At 52.0% G+C, this 18319-nt stretch overlaps 1 protein-coding gene across 1 annotated transcript in view; it reads left to right on the plus strand.

The window, feature by feature from the left end:
* DNAAF5 (dynein axonemal assembly factor 5) overlaps positions 1–18319 on the plus strand; it is a 36950-nt gene that overhangs the window by 16393 nt on the left and 2238 nt on the right. Inside the window, exons 7-12 of the mRNA XM_082856908.1 lie at positions 2176–2319; positions 3696–3864; positions 5987–6134; positions 8943–9093; positions 9802–9958; positions 11582–11773. Of these exons, the coding sequence (XP_082713034.1) occupies positions 2176–2319; positions 3696–3864; positions 5987–6134; positions 8943–9093; positions 9802–9958; positions 11582–11773 (961 nt within the window). The remainder of the gene's footprint in view (positions 1–2175; positions 2320–3695; positions 3865–5986; positions 6135–8942; positions 9094–9801; positions 9959–11581; positions 11774–18319) is intronic.

The following is an 18319-nucleotide window of genomic DNA, read 5'->3' on the forward strand; positions in this document are numbered from 1 at the left end:
TCCACACACGTTTCTCTAGACACGTTCCAGCCTTTGGCCAAGGGACCAGCCGTGCGACCCCAGTCGTGCGACCCCCTCCCATCCTCGCACGCCTGTGGCCAGGATGCACGGCCTCCGCACAGGGAGGGGTCGTCCTAGTGTTTCCTACAGTCGTTCTCCAGGGACTGTGAGGACAGGCCTCAAATGCTTCAAGACCAAACTAAATGTAAAGCCCCGGCTTGAGCCAACAGGGCCCCAGAGACGCTCTGCTCATCTGCCTGGGCCTGGGCTCAGCTGACAGGACCTGAGCCTCTGCTTTGAAATCTGGCTATTTATCGACAGGGGACTGAGATGCAGAAATGGTTGATAAAACAGAAGTAACTCGTTTCCTCCTGTTTACTCAGGAATTGCATGTGGGGTCTGGGATGGGAGTGCCTGGCGCCTTCTCCGGTGAAGTTGTGGCATATCCCTCTGTGTCAGTTCCCTCTGTGTCTTGTTTTCTTTGTGTGTGTGTGTGTGTGTGTGTGTGTGTGTGTGTGTGTGTGTGTAAGTAGGTAGGTAGGTGTTGAAAATCCTCTGGTTAAATATCGTGAAATCCATGAACATTAGGCCCCGTTTCCTCAGAGGTGGTGCCGTGTTCACAGCAGGAGGGCAATGCTTGTGAAGGACACAGACCTTTGGTTAGTTCCAGCATCTGGAGGTGTCGTGAGATGGCTCAGCCACTGCTGAGAGCAACTCCCTGTTTGTTTTTTTTTTAATTTTTAAAATTTATTTATTGTTGTCTGCGTCGCATCTTCATTGCTGTGCACGGGCAGCGAGTAGGGGCTACTCTTCATTGCGGTATGCGGGCTTCTCATTGCGGTGGCTTCTCTTGTTGCGGAGCACGGTTTCTAGGTGTGTGGGCTTCAGTAGTTGTGGCGCGTGGGCTTCAGTAGTTGTGGCACACGGGCTCAGTAGTTGTGGCTCATGGGCTCTAGAGCGCAGGCTCAGTAGTTGTGGCGCACAGGGTTAGTTGTTCCTTAGCATGTGGGATCTTCCCGGACCAGGGCTCGAACCCGTGTACCCTGCACTGGCAGGTGGATTCTTAACCACTGCACCACCAGGGAAGTCCCAATTCCTGTTTATTTTAATTGAAAGAATGGTAGCTCCTTAAATATGTATTGTAGGTCATTTAGAAATTAGCCAAAATCATGCCCTCAAAAAAAACCAATCAATCAGTCAATCCAGGTCTGAAAGAAATGGGGCTGCGGGAAAAGTAAGTGTTTGAATAAAACACCAATTGTGGCTTCTCGGGGAGTTAGGACCCCTGAGTGGCTGGGGACATGCCACAGTGAATTTTTTGTTTAAACTTCTATGATTTATATCATTTGTGAATGAGTCGTAGGATTTTAGAGCTGATTCAGAATTTAGAACCAATCCATTGTCTAGCCAAATCTTCACCAAACTTTTGAGCTCACACCCCCAATAGTAAAAAAAAAAAAAACCTTAAGCATTTTGCCCTGGTTCCCTCTGTCCTTTATGAAACATAGCAGAGCAGGCGTGTGGGAGGGGTGTTCTAGGCGGTTCTTCCTCTGGGGCCCCCACCCCGTGCCCACTCCTGGCCCCCATTTCACAGTGGATGAGGCTGGAGGCTGGGAGGTGAGAGAAGGGCTCGACCCAACCGAGGTGTCACCTTGACCCCCGGCAGTCTGGAAGCATCTTTGAATCACAGAATTTTATTTTTCTTAACTTAGTATTATAGAAACACTCAGAAGTGCACAGAAGGGGAGGGGAGCAGTGTGCACCCCTCGTGCCTGCCGCCCGGTTCCAGCCACGTCCCCCTTGGTCCAGCTTCTGTCTGACTTTGGGGGTGGGGTGGGAAGAGCTGGGGTACTGAGAGCAAATCCAGATTCCCTGTCCTTCCACTTGTCACTACTACAGTGTGTGTCACTAACACATGCAAACTTTTTAAAAATGTAACTCAAATACCATTAAGCACTTAACGGAGTTGCCGTGAATTCCTTGATTCTCAGGGATTCAACAGGGATTCGGTTTCCCTGTTGTGCAGAGGGACGCCCTCTTTATGGCTGATGTGCCAGAATCCTGGCCCAGTCCACTCGCAGGGTCGCCGTGGCTCCATGGCCCTGGTCGGTGGGGCCTCGTCTGGGCCGCCGAGCGGGTGCAGGGGTCACTGACGGTGCCCTGCTCTCTCCACAGCGCCTGTACGGGGAGCGCCTGCTGCAGTGCGTGCAGGCCGTGGTGTCCGTGAGCCGGGAGGACTGCCGAGGGGCCGGCGTGCCGCTCATGGAGGTGCTGGTGACTGTCCTGGCGCTGTGGGGACCCGCGGGCCTTGGTGCCAAGGTGAGGGGGCCCTCCTGCTTTGCCTCAGCCCCTGGACGGGAGGCTGCCATCTGTCAGTCTCTGCTGTCAAACTCCAAGCCTTGGGCTTGCCCAGCGAACTGGTTACCTAAGATGAAAGAGTCTAGAACATGCGGGGTGATGCGTTCTCTAGGCGGCCTCAGGGGTACACGGGATTTTAAATTCCCTCCAACTGCCCATTGGCTTCAGGAGCTCAGAGTGAGGCCGGCTGCTTAATCTTGGAGAAACAGGCAAGAAACGAGGCCTCCCTCGTCTTAACTCTGCATCTGAGTGAGGAATACACACATGCACCGGAGGTCAGGAGAGAAAATAATACCATGATTGTCCTAGTTGGTTGCAGCCCAGCTTTACACAATTGTTTCCATTCCCCTGGCTCTGTATTTTTTTTTCAAATTCTTTTCTCCATTGAACTTCCTTGCTTCTTTATTGTTTTGGCCGTGCCGCATGGCATGTGGAATCTTAGTTCACCAAACAGGGATCGAACCTGCATCCCCTGCATTGGAAACACGGAGTCTTAACCACTGGACCTCCCGGGAGGTGCCCCCCGCCCCGGGCTCTGTATTTAACTTAAAATCTTCTGACATCCAGCTCCCTGCGGCTGCGAGCACCATCCAGAGACCCGGCTGTCTGACCACTTCTCCCCAAGCTGAGAACCCGGCTTCTCCCCCTGGTTCTGTCTCTCCCTCTCCAGCCACACTGTGTCCGGGAGCCTCCCCGCCTGCCCTCCCCTTCCCCGGGGCCTTCGTAAACTGTGTTTTCTTTCTCTCTTAAAAAACCCCCTTTCCGGAGGGCACGTGTCCAATCAGGGAGGTCATCACTGTAGGGCTGTAAATACTAGAAAAGCCGAGTCTGTCATTACGGGTGAGTCTGCAGGCCAGACTGGGGCCCCGGGACAGCTGCACAGCGTGCTGGGGGCGTCCTGTTCCTAAAGCCCTGGGGGAGGAGGGTCCGGTCCTCCGTCTCCTCTGTGCCCGCAGAGCAGCAGACACGCTGTGCCCGGAGGTCTGGTCAGGTGAAGCACTCCGAGAGCGAGGACGTGGGCCCATCTTTGGCACCCGTGGTTTAAGTCTGTTCAGTGCCGGCCCTGAAACCGCCTGCTCCCACTTCTCCATAGATGCAGGGACTGCCCTGCCCTGGGTGGTGCCTCATGGGGGGTGGGGGGACTGTGCCTGAACTGCCTGTCCATTGTTTGTCCATTTCATTATTTCTCATACAGACAGGAGGGGCGTCACGGGAGCCCCGGGCCACGTGGCGTGTGCCCGAGTGGCTCTCCCTCCCTCAGGGGGTGAGGACAGGTCTCCAGTGGGGTCTGTGAGTCCCAAGATCGGATTGTGCCAGTCTGTCACTTGCTCCCCCAGGTTCAGGAGGCGCTGGCCGAGCTGGCTGCGGTGGAGAGCGTGGACGGCAGCCAGGACCTCTTCCGCGCGCACGTGGGCGCCCTCCTGGAGCGGCTGGCTGCCTCGCACCGGGACTGGGGCGGCCGCTCCACGGGGTTCCTGCAGTTTGACGTGGTGCTTGTTCACTCAGGTGAGCCTCAGACAGGCGCCCCGGGTGGGGTTCGGAGCGCTGGTCCGTGGTGGCCCCAGCAGCCCCGGCACAGACGGGCACAGCTGCTCAGCACCACCCAGGAGGCAGCACGCCAAGGCCCGGTTCTTCAGAGTCACTCACGGTCACTCTCAGCCTGCGGAGAACAGCTGTTTTAAGGAACAAAACCTTAATTTAAAAGATGCTGCGAACTCTGTAGTGAAGACTTGCTGTAACGTGGGTCTTTAAAGTCTGCCCAGGCACACATTTTTATGTTAAACCTTTTTTTTTTTTTTGGAAGAATTAGTTCAAGAGTGTGACATAGGACCAATGTACGTTTTTAATTTTGTTTATTTATTTATTTGGCTGTGTCGGGTCTTAGTTGCAGCACGCGGAATCTTTCGTTGCAGCACGTGGGCTCTTCATTGCAGCACACAGGCTTCTCTGGTTGTGGCCCATGGGCTTCTCTCTAGTTGTGGTGCATGGGCTCAGTAGTTGCGGCATATGGGCTGCAGAGCGCGCAAGCTCAGTAGTTGTGGCGCGTGACCTTAGTTGCCCTGAAGCATGTTCATTCCTGGACCAGGGATCGAACCTGCGTCCTCTGCATGGGAAGGCAGATTGTTTTCTGTTTTTTGGGTTATTTTTGCGGTACGCGGGCCTCTCACTGTTGTGGCCTCTCCCATTGCGGAGCACAGGCTCCGGACGCGCAGGCTCAGCGGCCATGGCTCACAGGCCCAGCCGCTCCGCGGCATGTGGGATCTTCCTGGACCGAGGCACGAACCCGCGTGCCCTGCATTGGCAGGTGGAGTCTCAACCACTGCGCCACCAGGGAAGCCCGGGAAGGCAGATTCTTAACCACTGGGCAACCAGGGAAGTCCCTATGTTAAACCTTGAAAGCGTGACTTTGCGTGGCGTCCTGTGTGGCCCATGCTCTTCAGTGGTGTCCCCGTGCTCTTCCCCCAGGTGCTGCCTACCCTCTGTGCCCGCTTGGCCTCCCGCCCCGGGGGTTAGGGTAGGACCGGCAGGGCAGCAGGACTCCGAGCTCACGGTCTTGCACGCCATGCTCCTGGCCACAGTGCACCCTGGTGGCAGCAGCAGAGCTTCGGGCTACAGTGGACCCTCCAGTCACGCTTGTTTTGCTTTGACCTTGGGCTTTGAGGTGATGCCTCTGAAAAGACTGAAGTCCTGACTGAGTACAGAAGTAGCAGACCGGGAGTAAACCAGAGGGCCTGAGGGTGACGGCTTCACTTCTGACACACGATGTCCCGGGTCAGCACAGGGCCTGGCGGGGAGGGCAACTGGTGACCCGATTCTTCTGAGCTGCGGCTCACGTCTAGACCCCGGAGACTGTGTTCTCCCCATCACGTGCAGGTCCAGGTCCTGAGCACCGTCACTGCATCTGGGATCCTTCCAGGCTCGGGGACAGTGGCACAATTTGTTCATCTAGTAACAGGCATGGGAAAGGATGCTGGCTGCCAGGCTCAGGGTCAGACATCAAGCAGCCTACATGGTCTGAATGTTGGGTTTTGGTTGGCCTTTAAAAGATTGCTTGGGGACTTCCCTGGTGGCGCAGTGGTTAAGAATCTGCCTACCGATGCAGGGGATACAGGTTCAAGCCCTGGTCCAGGAAGATCCCACGTGCCACGGGCAACTAAGCCCGTGCACCACAGCTAGTGAGCCTGTGCTCGCGAGCCACAACTACTGAGCCCACGTACCACAACTACTGAAGCCCACGCGCCTAGAGCCCGTGCTCCACAACAAGAGGAGCCACGACAATGAGAAACACGTGCACCACAACAAAGACCCAGCACAGCCAAAAATAAATAAATTTTAAAAATAAATTTAAAAAAAAAGTTTGCTTGACTTTAAATTTTTTTAAGAATTTGGTAAGATGTAGGGAAAAAAAGAAAGCTTACATACCGAACAATTAGAGCCATGGTGGGGGGAGGGTCAAAGGGAGAGGCGGAACCTGGCGTCCTGTGCTGAGAGCATCCTTCCCTGAGCTGAGGGTGTATGTCAGCTGGCCTTGCCCAGCATGCACCTCCGCTCGCGGCCAGAGTGGCTGCGGGGCTCCGTCCTCCCATCCTCCTGCCACATAGGAATGAGGCCCCTGTCTGTGCTCTAGGCCCTGCCCTCGGAGAAGCCTTGCCCCAGCTGGTCCCCATCCTCAGGAGCTGCCTCCAGCCAGCCCGGGACCCACCCATGCGCCTGAAGCTCTTCTCCACCCTGTCGGGGCTGCTGCTGGGAGCCCGGGAGACGGTGGACTCGCAGGGGTAGGTCGGCTCCACCCACACGTGGTCTGCCATGCTGCCCCCCACGCGGTCCCCCCATGCTGCCCCCACGCAGTCCCCCATGCTGCCCCCCACGCGGTCCCCCCAATCTGCCCCCCACGCAGTCCCCCATGCTGCCCCCCACGCAGTCCCCGCCATACTGCCCCCCACGCGGTCTCCCATGCTGCCCGCCACGCAGTCCCTCCATGCTGCCCCCCACGCTGTGCTGCGGCTGAGTGGTCCCCACGTGCCCCCGCACTGAGGTCTCAGGTGGGACCTGGGGTGACCCTGAGCTCTGGGTCCTGCTGTCGTGTGACTCCCCACACAGCCAGCGCCCCAGGGAAACGGCGTAGTCCCCGCAGCGAGTGCACCGCATAGAGAGACACTAAATCAGTCGCGTTCTTGTGGTCCTTAAAATTCCGTTGAATGAAAAAGTTTTAGGGAACATTAACTACTAATGGTTTATACATTAGCTGTTCTCAGCTTTAAAAGGCTTCTGGTACCTTTCAGGCCTCACAGAGAATTGATTGAATGACCGTTAAGGTTAGAACTTAGGAAACTCCTCTCCTCCGGAGGGACTTGAGGCAGCATAAACACCCGGGCCTCCAGCCTGGGGCTCCGAAGGGAAGGAGGCGGGCGGCCCAGGCTGGACGTGAGGCGGCCCGGAGCAGAGCCATCAGCAGGCCCTGCCCTCTCCCTTTGCAAAGCGACACAGCGTCCTGGCAAGATGGGCTGTGGGGCTTCAGGCAGTGAGATGCTGTTTGCTCTTTGGGGACCCATCCCCTGAGAGGGAGCAAATCTTTGTCGTCGGCCTGTCCTGGACTTTCCTAGGGAAATAACGGGTCATTATTCAGACTTCACTTCTCTGGATGTTACTCTGATCTCTGCTCTTGGGCCTCTAGCCAGCCCATTGTATTGCAGGAAATTTTATTTCCTGCTTGTCTGCAAAGACTTCAAGGGTTAGAAGAGACTATAAAAAGGTTACTGAGTTGGGTCTGGCAGCTGCCCTGTGAGGAGAGAGCCGGCGGATCAGTCACTACCCCTTGGGGCCCTGCTCCGCTGCGTCCCCCTGAGGACAGCCAACCCCCGGGAACGAAGCCCCCGCTCTTGAACCGAGTTCCCTCAAGAAGCTGCCCTTGAAGGCTTCTTGTGGAAAGAAACCGCTATCAGGAGAAGAAAGCTGTTCAGTTTACAATTGTCTAGTGCAAGGATTAACTGTTTTTACAGGCAGGAAAGATTTTGGAAAGCAACACCTGCTTGGTTTTGAACCTCAGGGTTACAGAATGCAGAGTCTGAGATAGCAAAGGAATGCGGCCCCCCTCACCCCACCCCACCCCCAAAAGCGCCTCTGGCACTGGCACACCCGGTGGTGCAGGGCTCCCAGCCAGAGGAGGGCGGGGGCAGGGGCACCCTGGCTGGAGTGCGATCCCCCAGTGAAGGAGGCCTGCTCCCCTCTCTGGGCGCCCAGATACCACCCAGTGCCGTCCCCTCGTGCGGGATGTTACGGAGCTTCTCCCGCAGGGCAAGGCCCGGACGCTGGTGGCTCTGGAGGAGCCCGTGGGCCTGCCCGGGCTGGGCTTCCTGGTCTCGGGGCCCAGCTGCGTTTGAACAGGTGTGCGTCCTCTGGAAGCAGGGTACTCATTCTTGGGGAGTCCAGTGCCTTTTCTGCTCCCAGCATATCACTGGAGTCCCACTGCCCGTCCCTCCTCACGGCCAGCACTCAGCCCTCAGGCCCTCGTGGCCACATCGTCTGGGCCGCCTCAGCCAGGACACGGGGCTGAGCTTTCCAGAGTCCCCTGGTGAATCCCTTTGCAGGGAACAGCAGCTCCTTGCTAAAAAACTAAAGCAGTAGAAAACCTTGAATGTGTGTGAGTCGCCCTGCACCAGGTCCACTGTCGGAAGCGCAGGTGGCTCAGGAGTGCCCCCTGCTGGGGGCACGGCGCAGCCGTGGGCTCACAGGCCCTCACGCTGGTCCAGGTCCCGAAGCAGCTGGTGCTAGAGGCGGGAGCCCCCTGTGAAGCGTGCTCTGGAATGACCCTGCGAAGCAAGTCAATGAGTCCTTTGTTCAGCAGAATACGTCTTGCTCCATCAGCAGAGGCCCGTGGGGTACAGGAGTCGTACGGAGGGCTGAGGCTTTTCCCCGGGCTTTGGGACGGGGCCTCACGTGTGGCTCCGCTGCCGGGTGGCCAGGCCAGCCAGTGGAGCTCAGGGCTGGGATTTTGTTTTGCTTTGTGTTTGTCCTGACGGCGTGTCGAGAGGAAGGTCCCCGACTATGTTGGCGGGAACATCCGTGTCTCCCGGTGTCTTGACACATGGGACCATACGTGCAGCCCCAGGGTGCCCTCTTGCCAAGGTAGTGGGCGTGGTCAGAGGGACCTCACGTGGTTGCAGGGACCTTGAGGCCCATCTCTGTAAGGTCGCCGCCTGTGGGAGTGACTTGACGCCCCATCGGTGCTCAGGGTAGCGCGGCCACCCTTTTCTTAGATCCAGGAGGGGTGTTGGGGAAGCCCCTCGGCCACAGAGTGGGAGGGAGGCTGGAATACACCCCCAGCCCCAGGGTCCAGTCCCAGGAGAGGCGGCAGGAGCCCGAGTGCAGCCCTGCCCCGTGATAGCCGTGGGAGAGAGCCCCACGTCCCCTCCCTGGCCACTACTCCGGGGCGCGGGGGCTCTCATTCAACGTCCAGTGTTCGATTTCCGCTCGTTTTGTCTGTTTGGCCTTTTCCCTCCGCCCAGTCCGTTTCCCAAATGGAAGCGCTTCCTTCGGGGAGTCTGGGTGCCCCTCTCACCCACTCTCTCCTGCTTCCGCTCCAGACAGTTCCATGGCTACCTGGACACCCTGATCAAGGACATCTTCGTCCCCAATCTGCAGTGGCATGCGGGGAGGACGGCTGCGGCCATCCGTACAGCGGCTGTGTCCTGCCTCTGGGCGCTTGTCAGCAGCGGGGTCCTGTCAGATGAGCAGGTAGGGCTCATGCATCCTGGACCCAAGAGGGGAACAGGCTGTGCCCTGGGCTTCCGGGGCCTGCCTGGCACACCTGCCGCAGGTGAAGAGCGCTCACCTGAGTCTCCTGTCCTGATAGCGGCAGCAGATGATCCCAGACAGACCGAGGGGACGGGACTATGGGGCCAGAGGGCGAGCAGAGGTCTGGGGGGAAAGCCCGTTGTTTCCTTGGGTCACCTGTAGGTTTCCTTAAGCGATTGTTACCGTTTACAAGAAAAGAATTTCATCACAGGAGTCTGACTCAAGAGCGTTGTTTGTATTCATATTTCCAGATAGATGAGGAATTGAGGAAACAGTAGAAGTAGGGAAAACATTGTGGTACCTGAACAGCTGTTACTTAAGTTGAAATGCCCCCCAAACTTTACTGGACACGATACCCAGTCCTGCTAGTAAGTAGTAGGCTGTGTAGGATCGGTGCCTAAGACTTTCTGAATAACAGATTTTTAAAAAACCAACTGACCGATGTTCAAATTATCTGGATTTTAAAAATCAAGATTCAGGTCTGCTTCTTACATAGAAATTTCAAAGTAGCTTTCCAGACTCAATCATACTTGCATCAAAACCAAGTCTCTTCAGTGATGGGCAAAGTACACAGTGTGTGAGTAGCAGTCTCTGTCACCAGGGTGGCACCAGCCGTGACCCACAGCTTGTGTGGTTTTTTTATTGCAGATACAGGAAGTGCAGGAAATGCTGATGCCTCAAATTCTAACCACCCTGGAAGAAGATTCTCAGATGACTCGATTAATTTCATGCCGAATCATTAACGTGTTTTTAAAGACCTCTGATGGTGTGATAGATGCAGACAAATTCATCAAGATTTATCCTGGTAGGACATTCTTCTTTTCCAATCATATGCCTCTGTTTGTTTGGTAGGAAAAATAGAAAATGCTGCTTTGACTTCTGGTCAGGTCGGTGCTGTGAGTCTAAACGTGGATGTGACAGGTATGACGTCACTGAATGTCACTGAATAAGTAACGTAGCACAAGAAACAGGACAGACGTCTTGTGGACTGGAATTGCGGGCTGGGTGGGAGCATAGATGCCCACGGCGGCCGGGGTACCACCCCGTGGCCTCCGGTGTGAGGGCTGCAGCCCTGCCTCGCGTCCCCCGTGTCACTGCCTCTGGGAGCCGGAGATCACCGATGAGTCCCGGCCACAGAAGTGAAACCTGGCCCCGAGCGGAGCAGCGTCGCTGGAGGTGGGCCTGCAGCCGAGAAGCTCAGGGGCTGGTGGGTGTGCCCACGCCGGGGGTGGCAGGGGGAGGTGGAAGGTACAGGCCCTCAGTGCCATCTTCTCCACGTGTGGTTGGGATCGCGGAAATCTGCAAGGGTAACAGCCGTTCCAAACAAGTTGAGCACTTCCTGCGGCAGGGGCCACGTCTGGCCCCAAGGGTGGCAAGAAGCAGCCCCTGAAGCAGCCCAGGAGGCAGACGAGGAAGACCAGGCTTGCCGGCAGAAACAGGAGCCGAAGAAACTGGAGGAGCTGGGAGCTGAGGCCGTGGGAAGGGCCCTGCCCACAGGCGGGATTAACAAATGTGGCAAAAAGCGGTTCCTCACGCCTGAGGCAGTGGCGACCCTTAGCCCCTCCTGTGTGAACATCTGGATTCCCTGCCGTAACATCTGTTGCCACCTACAGCTAGAATGAAGTGTTATCTTGGAACCTATTGCATGTGTAAGAATAAATGTTTGGGGCTTCCCTGGTGGCGCAGTGGTTGAGAGTCCACCTGCCGATGCAGGGGACGTGGGTTCTCGTGCCCTGGTCCGGGAAGATCCTACATGCCGTGGAGTGGCTGGGCCCGTGAGCCATGGCTGCTGGGCCTGTGCGTCCGGAGCCTGTGCTCCGCAACGGGAGAGGCCACAGCAGTGAGAGGCCCGCAGGCGCACCGTGTAGATCTGTGAGAAGAGCACGCATTGATAGAAGTCTCACCCGTTCACAGGAAGCGTTTCTGCGGATCAGGAAGGACTGTTAGTCCACTTTCAGCAGTGGGACATCTGGTCACAGAGGCTCAGCAGAAACACAGCTGATGTAGCTGGTGGCCGTCGTGTCACCGGGCCCTCAGCTCTGTCCCCAGAGCCATGGTGGGCAGAAAGCGGGGTCAGCAGACGTCCTTCCTGTGCCGTCTGCTCCTTGGGGAGGATGGGGTGTGAGGCCTGTGTGTGACTCTGAGTCTGAGCATCTCGGAGCCGGGGGGACCCCAGCCGCCTTGCAGGTCAGAGGGCGAAGACGCCCACGCCAGGTGTGAAGCACACCTTCACTCCGTGTCCATGGAGTCCACCCCTGGGCCAGAGTGGCCGAGGGTCCCGGAACACCCGCTACCACCAGCCCCTCCCTAGCACCCGCCTGTGGGTTTCCCAGGCCAGGGGCCGGTGCTCCACAAGTGCTGAGAGCTTAGCTGGGAGCCGCCTGCCCTGGAACCTCTCCTCACACTCCTGTCTGGTCCCTCCCTGCAGAACTCTTAAAACGCCTGGATGACGTTTCCAATGAGGTGAGGCTGGCGGCCACCACCTCCTTGGTCACCTGGTTGGAGCGTGTCGGGAACGAGGCCGGCAAGTGCTATTACCAGAGCAACATTCAGCACCTGTACAGGGAGCTGCTCGTGTACCTCGACGACCCTGAGAGCGCCATCCAGGACGCAGTTCTCGGTAAGAGCTTCATCCCCATACTCGGGCCAGCCGCACGGGAGCAGCTGGCCGGGCGCCCGGACTCCCTTGGGCCCGCAGTCTTGCAACCCGTGTCCTCCGAGTTACTGCGGGTCCCAACGAGCTTGTGTCCTGTGGGTTACGGCCCCTGGTGTTCACCGTGGTAGAAGTTAAAACTTGAGAAAATGTTAAGGTACTGATTAATTTCTTTAAAATAACAACCATTACATTTTAACATAAATAACGTGGTTTTGAAAGATGCGTTTTGTAAAACAAAATAACAAGAACAGTGGCATTATTTTACGTTTTTGTGAATCTCTCTAACGTCGAGCTGATAGAAGACAACCAGATGCACATCTCTGCGTTGCGTTGGTTGTGATGCGTGTCGTTTGGTTAAAGTATGTGAAAAACAAACGGCCCACACAGATGCAGTTGGAAGAGAAGAGTATCTTGATAGCGGTCCTCTCCCTTACCGCACCCTGACTGGACAGGTGGTAGTCTCCTCAGGGTTCCTTGGAGTGTAGACCCTGGAGCCACTGTGGAACCACACCCGTTCCGCTCAAGTCCATCTATCCGCCCCGCGTGCTCATTAACTTGGACGCGCTCTGTTCTCAGTGTCAAAAAGTCACTGTTGGCGTCAAGCTCAGAAAAGTCTTGGGAAGAACAGCTTCAGGAGGCTGTCAGGCTTTTGGTGGCAGAAACAAGTTTCTATAATTCTTATTACTGCTTGAGAGCTTCAATTTTATCATCAGCCACAAATACTGTCGCTTCATTCGCTTACAAGAAAGCATCCTGTTGGGTCCCCAAGTCTGAATAACAAGGGTCCGTTGTCACTGGTCATTCTTTCAAGTAAAAAGTGGTGTCTGGGAGCTGCCCAGCCCTCGGCCCCATTGCACACACGTGTGCCTCCCGTTCCATCCCAGGGTGCTGAAAAGCTAAAAAGGAAGGACACGTGTCATATCCCCTGAACCACCACCGACGTGTGAGCGAAGCCACATGGCTGAGATGGCCATAAACAGACTTCAGTTTAGAGTGGAGTTCTAAAAACTGTCCAAGTAACCCAAAAGAAGTCAAGAAAGGAGAACGAGAAGGACGCAGAGGAGGGACGACCAGGAAGCAGACAGAGAGCAGATCCAGCCACGGCGTGATCTGTGACCACCTGCGCTGGGCGCTCAGTGGAGGGCAGACACTGTCAGTCCCTAGAAAATCCGGACTTCATCGGAATGAGTTTACTAAAGTTGGGTGCTCAGGGGTTGAGGTTTCATGAAGTAGATGATTTTTATGCTCCTCTGAGGACATAACTGACTCCTGCAGTGACTCACTCCCCAGAGCCCAGCCAGCGCTCGTGCCGCCCTGGCCTTGAGCCCTCAGTGCGGAGGGCGCCCCGTGAGCCGGGGGTCGTGCCCTTCGTGTCACTGTGGACGGAGTTCTGACTCACACCCTCTGAAGGGTCTCAGGGCCCCCAAAACCCTGGGGCACCCTTTGAGAGCCCCTGCCCAGGCCACCCGCAGGTTCAGGTGCCCCGTTGTAGGGCACCACGTCGCTGCTCTCCGGGGAACGGAAACAAACTGTGAATTCGAGACCAATGGAAACTGCTTACAATAGCAACAGCTGAGAGCAGACGGGTTGTCTGCCTTGGCTTTGCACCAGGGGTCGGCACGTGTGCCCGACTGGGGTTCCTGGCCAGCCGTCGCCCTCCCCGTTCGTACAGACCGCACGGTTCGTACAGACGGTGAGCAGCGGGTACACAGACTCCCTCACACTTGCGCCCCACCATGCACAGCCTCCCCTGTGATCAGCAGCCCCCCCGGGTGCTGCATCTGGTCCAGTCAGTAAGCCTCACAGACACGCCACGGTCACCCCAAGTCCATGGTTTACGTTAGGGGTCACTCTGGGCGCCGTACATTGTGTGGTTTGGACAAGCATGTAATGACACGTATCCATCGTTGCATTCATAGTTTCATACAGAATAGTTTCACTGCCCTAACACTCCTCTGTGCCCCACCTGTCCGTCTGTCCGTCTGTCCGCCCTCCCAATAATGACATGTATCCATCGTTGCATTCACGGTCTCAAACAGAATAGTTTCACTGCCCTAACACTCCTCTGTGCCCCACCTGTCCATCTGTCCGTCTGTGCGCCCTCCCAACTTTAGCGACCACTGATCTTTCACTGTCTCCATAGTTTTGCCTTTTCCAGAACGTCACGTACTTGAAATCATATAGTCTGTAGCCTTTTCGAATTGCTTCTTTCACTTAGTAATGAGCATTTGAGATTCCTCTATGTTTTCTCATGGCTTGAGAGCTCTTTTTTTTTTTTTTTAGCACTAATATTCCATTGTCTGAATGAACCTGTTTATTTATACATTCACCTACTGAGGGGCATCTTGGTTGCTTCCAAATTTTGGCGATTATGAATAAAGCTTCTCTAAACATCTGTGTGCAGGTTTTTTGCCAACGTAAGTTTTCAGCTCCTTTGGGTAAATACCAAGGAATGTGATTGCTGGATCATATCGTAAGAGTATATTTATTTTTGTAAGAAATCACCGAACTGTCTTCCAAAGTGGCCACACTATTTTGCATTCCCACCAGCAATGATGAGAGTCCGTGTCGTTCCCCATTCTGCCAGCATGTGGTGTTCTGATTCTGGCCATTCTGATAGGTGTGTAGTGATACCTCATTTTAATTTGCATTTCTCTGGTGACATATCATGTGAAGTATCTTTTCATAGGCTTATTTTACATCTGTATATCTTCTTTGATGAGGTGTCTGTTAAGGTCTTTGCCCCCCCTTTTTTTTGGCTGCGTTTGGGGGCTACTCTTCGTTGTGGTGCGCGGCCTTCTCATTGTGGTGGCTTCTCTTGTTGTGGAGCAGGGCTCTAGGCACGCGGGCTTAGTTGCTCCGTGGCATGTGGGATCTTCCCAGATCACGGATCGAACCCGTGTCCCCTGCATTGGCAGGCAGATTCTTAACCACTGCGCCACCAGGGAAGTCCCTGGCCCATTTTTTAATTGGGTTGTTTTGTTTTCATATTGTTGAGTTTTAAGATTTGTATATTATAGATAATAGTCCTTTATCAGATATGTCTTTCTTAAGACTTTATTGTTAATTTTTTTGTTTCCCTTTAATTTTTTATTTTTTAAATTTTTATTGGAGTAGAGTTGATTTACAATGTTGTGTTAGTTTCTGCTGTACAGCAAAGTGAATCAGTTATACATATACATATATCTACTCTTTTTTAGATTCTTTTCCCATATAGGTCATTACAGAGTATTGAGTGGAGTTCCCTTTGCTATACAGTAGTTCCTTATTAGTTATCTATTTTATATATGGTAGTGTGTATGTGTCAATCCCAGTCTCCCAATTTATCCCTCCCCTCTTTTCCCCGCTGGTAACCATAGTTTGTTTTCTACATCTCTGACTCTATTTCTGTTTTGTAAATAAGTTCATTTGTATAATATTCTTAGATTCCACATATAAGCAATATCATATGATATTTGTCTTTCTTTGACTTGCTGCACTTAGTATGACGATCTCTAGGTCCATCCATGTCACCTTCAAACGGCATTATTTCATTCTTTTTTTATGGCTGAGTAATATTCTCACATCTTCCTTATCCACTCATCTGTCGATGGACATTTAGGCTGCTTCCATGTCTTGACTATTGTAAATAGTGCTGCTATGAATATTGGGGTGCATGTATCTTTTCAAATTGGAGTTTTTTCCAGATATATGCCTAGGAGTGGGGTTGCTGGATCATATGGTAGTTCTACTTTTAGTTTTTTGAGGAACCTCCATACTGTTCTCCATAATGGTTGTACCAATTTACATTCCCACCAACAGTGTAGGAGGGTTCCATTTTTCCACACCCTCTCCAACATTTATTGTTTGTAGACTTTTTGATGATGGCCATTCTGACTGGTGTGAAGTGATACCTCACTGTAGTTTTGATATGCATTTCTCTAATAATTAGCAATGCTGAGCATCTTTTCATGTGCCTGTTAGCCATCTGTATGTCTTCTTTGGAGAAATGTCTGTTGAGATCTTCTGCCCATTTTTGGATTGGGTTGTTTTCTCTTTTGACATAGAGCTGCATGAGCTGTTTGTATATTTTGGAGATTAGTCCCTTGTCGGTCGCTTCATTTGCAAATATTTTCTCCCACTATGTGGGTTGTCTTTTCGTTTAGTTTATGGTTTCCTTTGCTGTGCAGAAGCTTTAAGTTTAATTAGGTCTCATTTGTCTATTTTTGTTTTTATTTTCATTATTCTAAGAAGTGGATCCAGAAAGATCTTGCTGTGATTTATGTCAAAGAGTGTTTTGCCTATGTTTTCTCTAAGAGTTTTATAGTGTCCGGCCTTACATTTAGGTCTTTTATCCATTTCAAGTTTATTGTTGTGTATGGTGTTAGGAAGTGTTCTAATTTCATTTTTTTTACATGCAGCTGTCCAGTTTTCCCAGCACCACTTATTGAAGAGACTGTCTTTTCTCCATTGTATACTCTTGCCTCGTTTGTCATAGATTAGTTGACCATAGGTGCGTGGGTTTATCTCTGGGCTTTCTGTCCTGTTCCATTGATCTATATTTCTGTTTTTGTGCCAGTACCATACTGTTTTGATTACTGTAGCTTTGTAGTATAGTCTGAAGTCAGGGCAGCTGATTCCTCCAGCTCCGTTTTTCTTTCTCAGGATTGCTTTGGCTATTCGGGGTCTTTTGTGTTTCCATATATATCAGATGTATCTTCTGCAAATATTTTCTCTCAATCTGTGGCAAAAGTTTTTAATTTTAATGAAGTCCAGCTTATCAGTTATTTCTTTCATGGATTATACTTTTGGTGTTTATCTAAAAAATTATTGCCATACCCAAAGGTCACCTACGTTTTCTCCTATGTTATATTCTAGGAGTTTTATATTTATGTCTATCATCAATTTTGAGTTAATTGTCATGAAAGAGGTAAGGTCTGTGTCTAGATTTTTTTGTTGTTTTTTGTTCTTTGGATGTGGATGTCCATTTGTTCTATCACCATTTGTGAAAAGACTGTCTTTGCTCCATTGTATCGCCTTTATTTCTTTGTCAAAGATCGGTTGACAATATTTATGTGGGCCTATTTCTGGTCTCTCTGTTCTGTTCCATTGATCTGTTTGCCAGTACCACACTGTCTTGATTACTGTGGCTTTATAGAAAGTCTTGAAGTTGGGTAGTGTCAGTGCTCCAACTTTGTTTTTCTCCTTCAATATTGTGTTAGTTTGTTAATATCCACACAATAATTTGCTGGGATTTTAATTGGGATTGCATTGAATCTATATATAGATCAAGTTGGGAAAAACTGATATCTTGATAATAGTGAGTCTTCCAGTCCATGAACATGAAATATCTTTCCATTTATTTAGTTCTTCTTTAATTCCATTCATCAGAGTTTTGTAAATTTTATCATATAGATCTTCTATACATTTTGTTAGATTTATACCAAGGTATTTCATTTTGGAAGGTACTACTGTAAATGGTATTGTTTTAATTTCAGATTGCACTCATTCATATCTGGTGTATAGGAAAGTGATTGACTTTTTAAAATTTATTTTTGGCTGTGTTGGGTCTTCGTTGCTGCACGTGGGCTTTCTCTAGTTGTGGCGAGTGGGGGCTACTCTTCGTTGCTGTGTGCACGGGCTTCTCATTGCGGTGGCTTCTCTTGTTGTGGAGCACAGGCTCTGGGCGTGCGGGCTTCAGTAGTTGTGGCATGCGGGCTCTAGAGTGCAGGCTCAGTAGTTGTGGCACATGTGCTTAGTTGCTCCGTGGCATGTGGGATCTTCCCGGACCAGGGCTCGAACCCGTGTGCCCTGCATTGGCAGGTGGATTCTTAACCACTGCGCCACCAGGGAAGTCCAAGTGATTGACTTTTTTGTATGTTAACCTTGTATCCTGCAACCTTGCTATAATCACTTATTAGTTCCAGGAGTTTGTCAGTTCTTCCCAATTTCAACATAAACGGTCATGTCATCTGTAAACAAAGACAGTTTTATTTCTTCCTTGCCAATGTGTATATTATCTTTCATTTCCTTTTCTTATCTTATCGCATTAGCTAGGACATCCAGTTTGGTGTTGAAAAAGAGTGGTGAGAGGGGACATCCTTGCTTTGTTCCTGATTATAGTGGGAAAGTTTCAAGTTTCTTACCCTAAGTGTCATGTTAACTGTAGATTTTTTCATAGATATTTATTATTGAGGAAGTTACCCTCGATTCCTAGTTTACAGAATGTTTTTACTCATGAGTGGGTGTTAGACTTTGTCAAAATGCTTTTCTGCATCTATTGATGTGATCATGTGGTGCCTCTTTTAGCTTGTTGATGTGATGGATTACGTTAATTGATTTCTGAAGTGTTGAAGCAGCCTTGCACACCTGGGGTAAATCTCACTTGGTCTTGGTATGTGATGCTTTTTATACATTGTTGGATTTGATTTGCTAATATTTTGTTGAGGATTTTTGCATCTATGTTTGTGAGAAATATTGGTCTGTAGTTTTCTTTTCCTGTAGCATCTTTTTCTGAGTTTGTATCGGGGT

Source organism: Leucopleurus acutus (genome assembly GCF_964270905.1).
Source record: "Leucopleurus acutus genome assembly, chromosome: 16".
Taxonomy (NCBI): domain Eukaryota; kingdom Metazoa; phylum Chordata; class Mammalia; order Artiodactyla; family Delphinidae; genus Leucopleurus; species Leucopleurus acutus.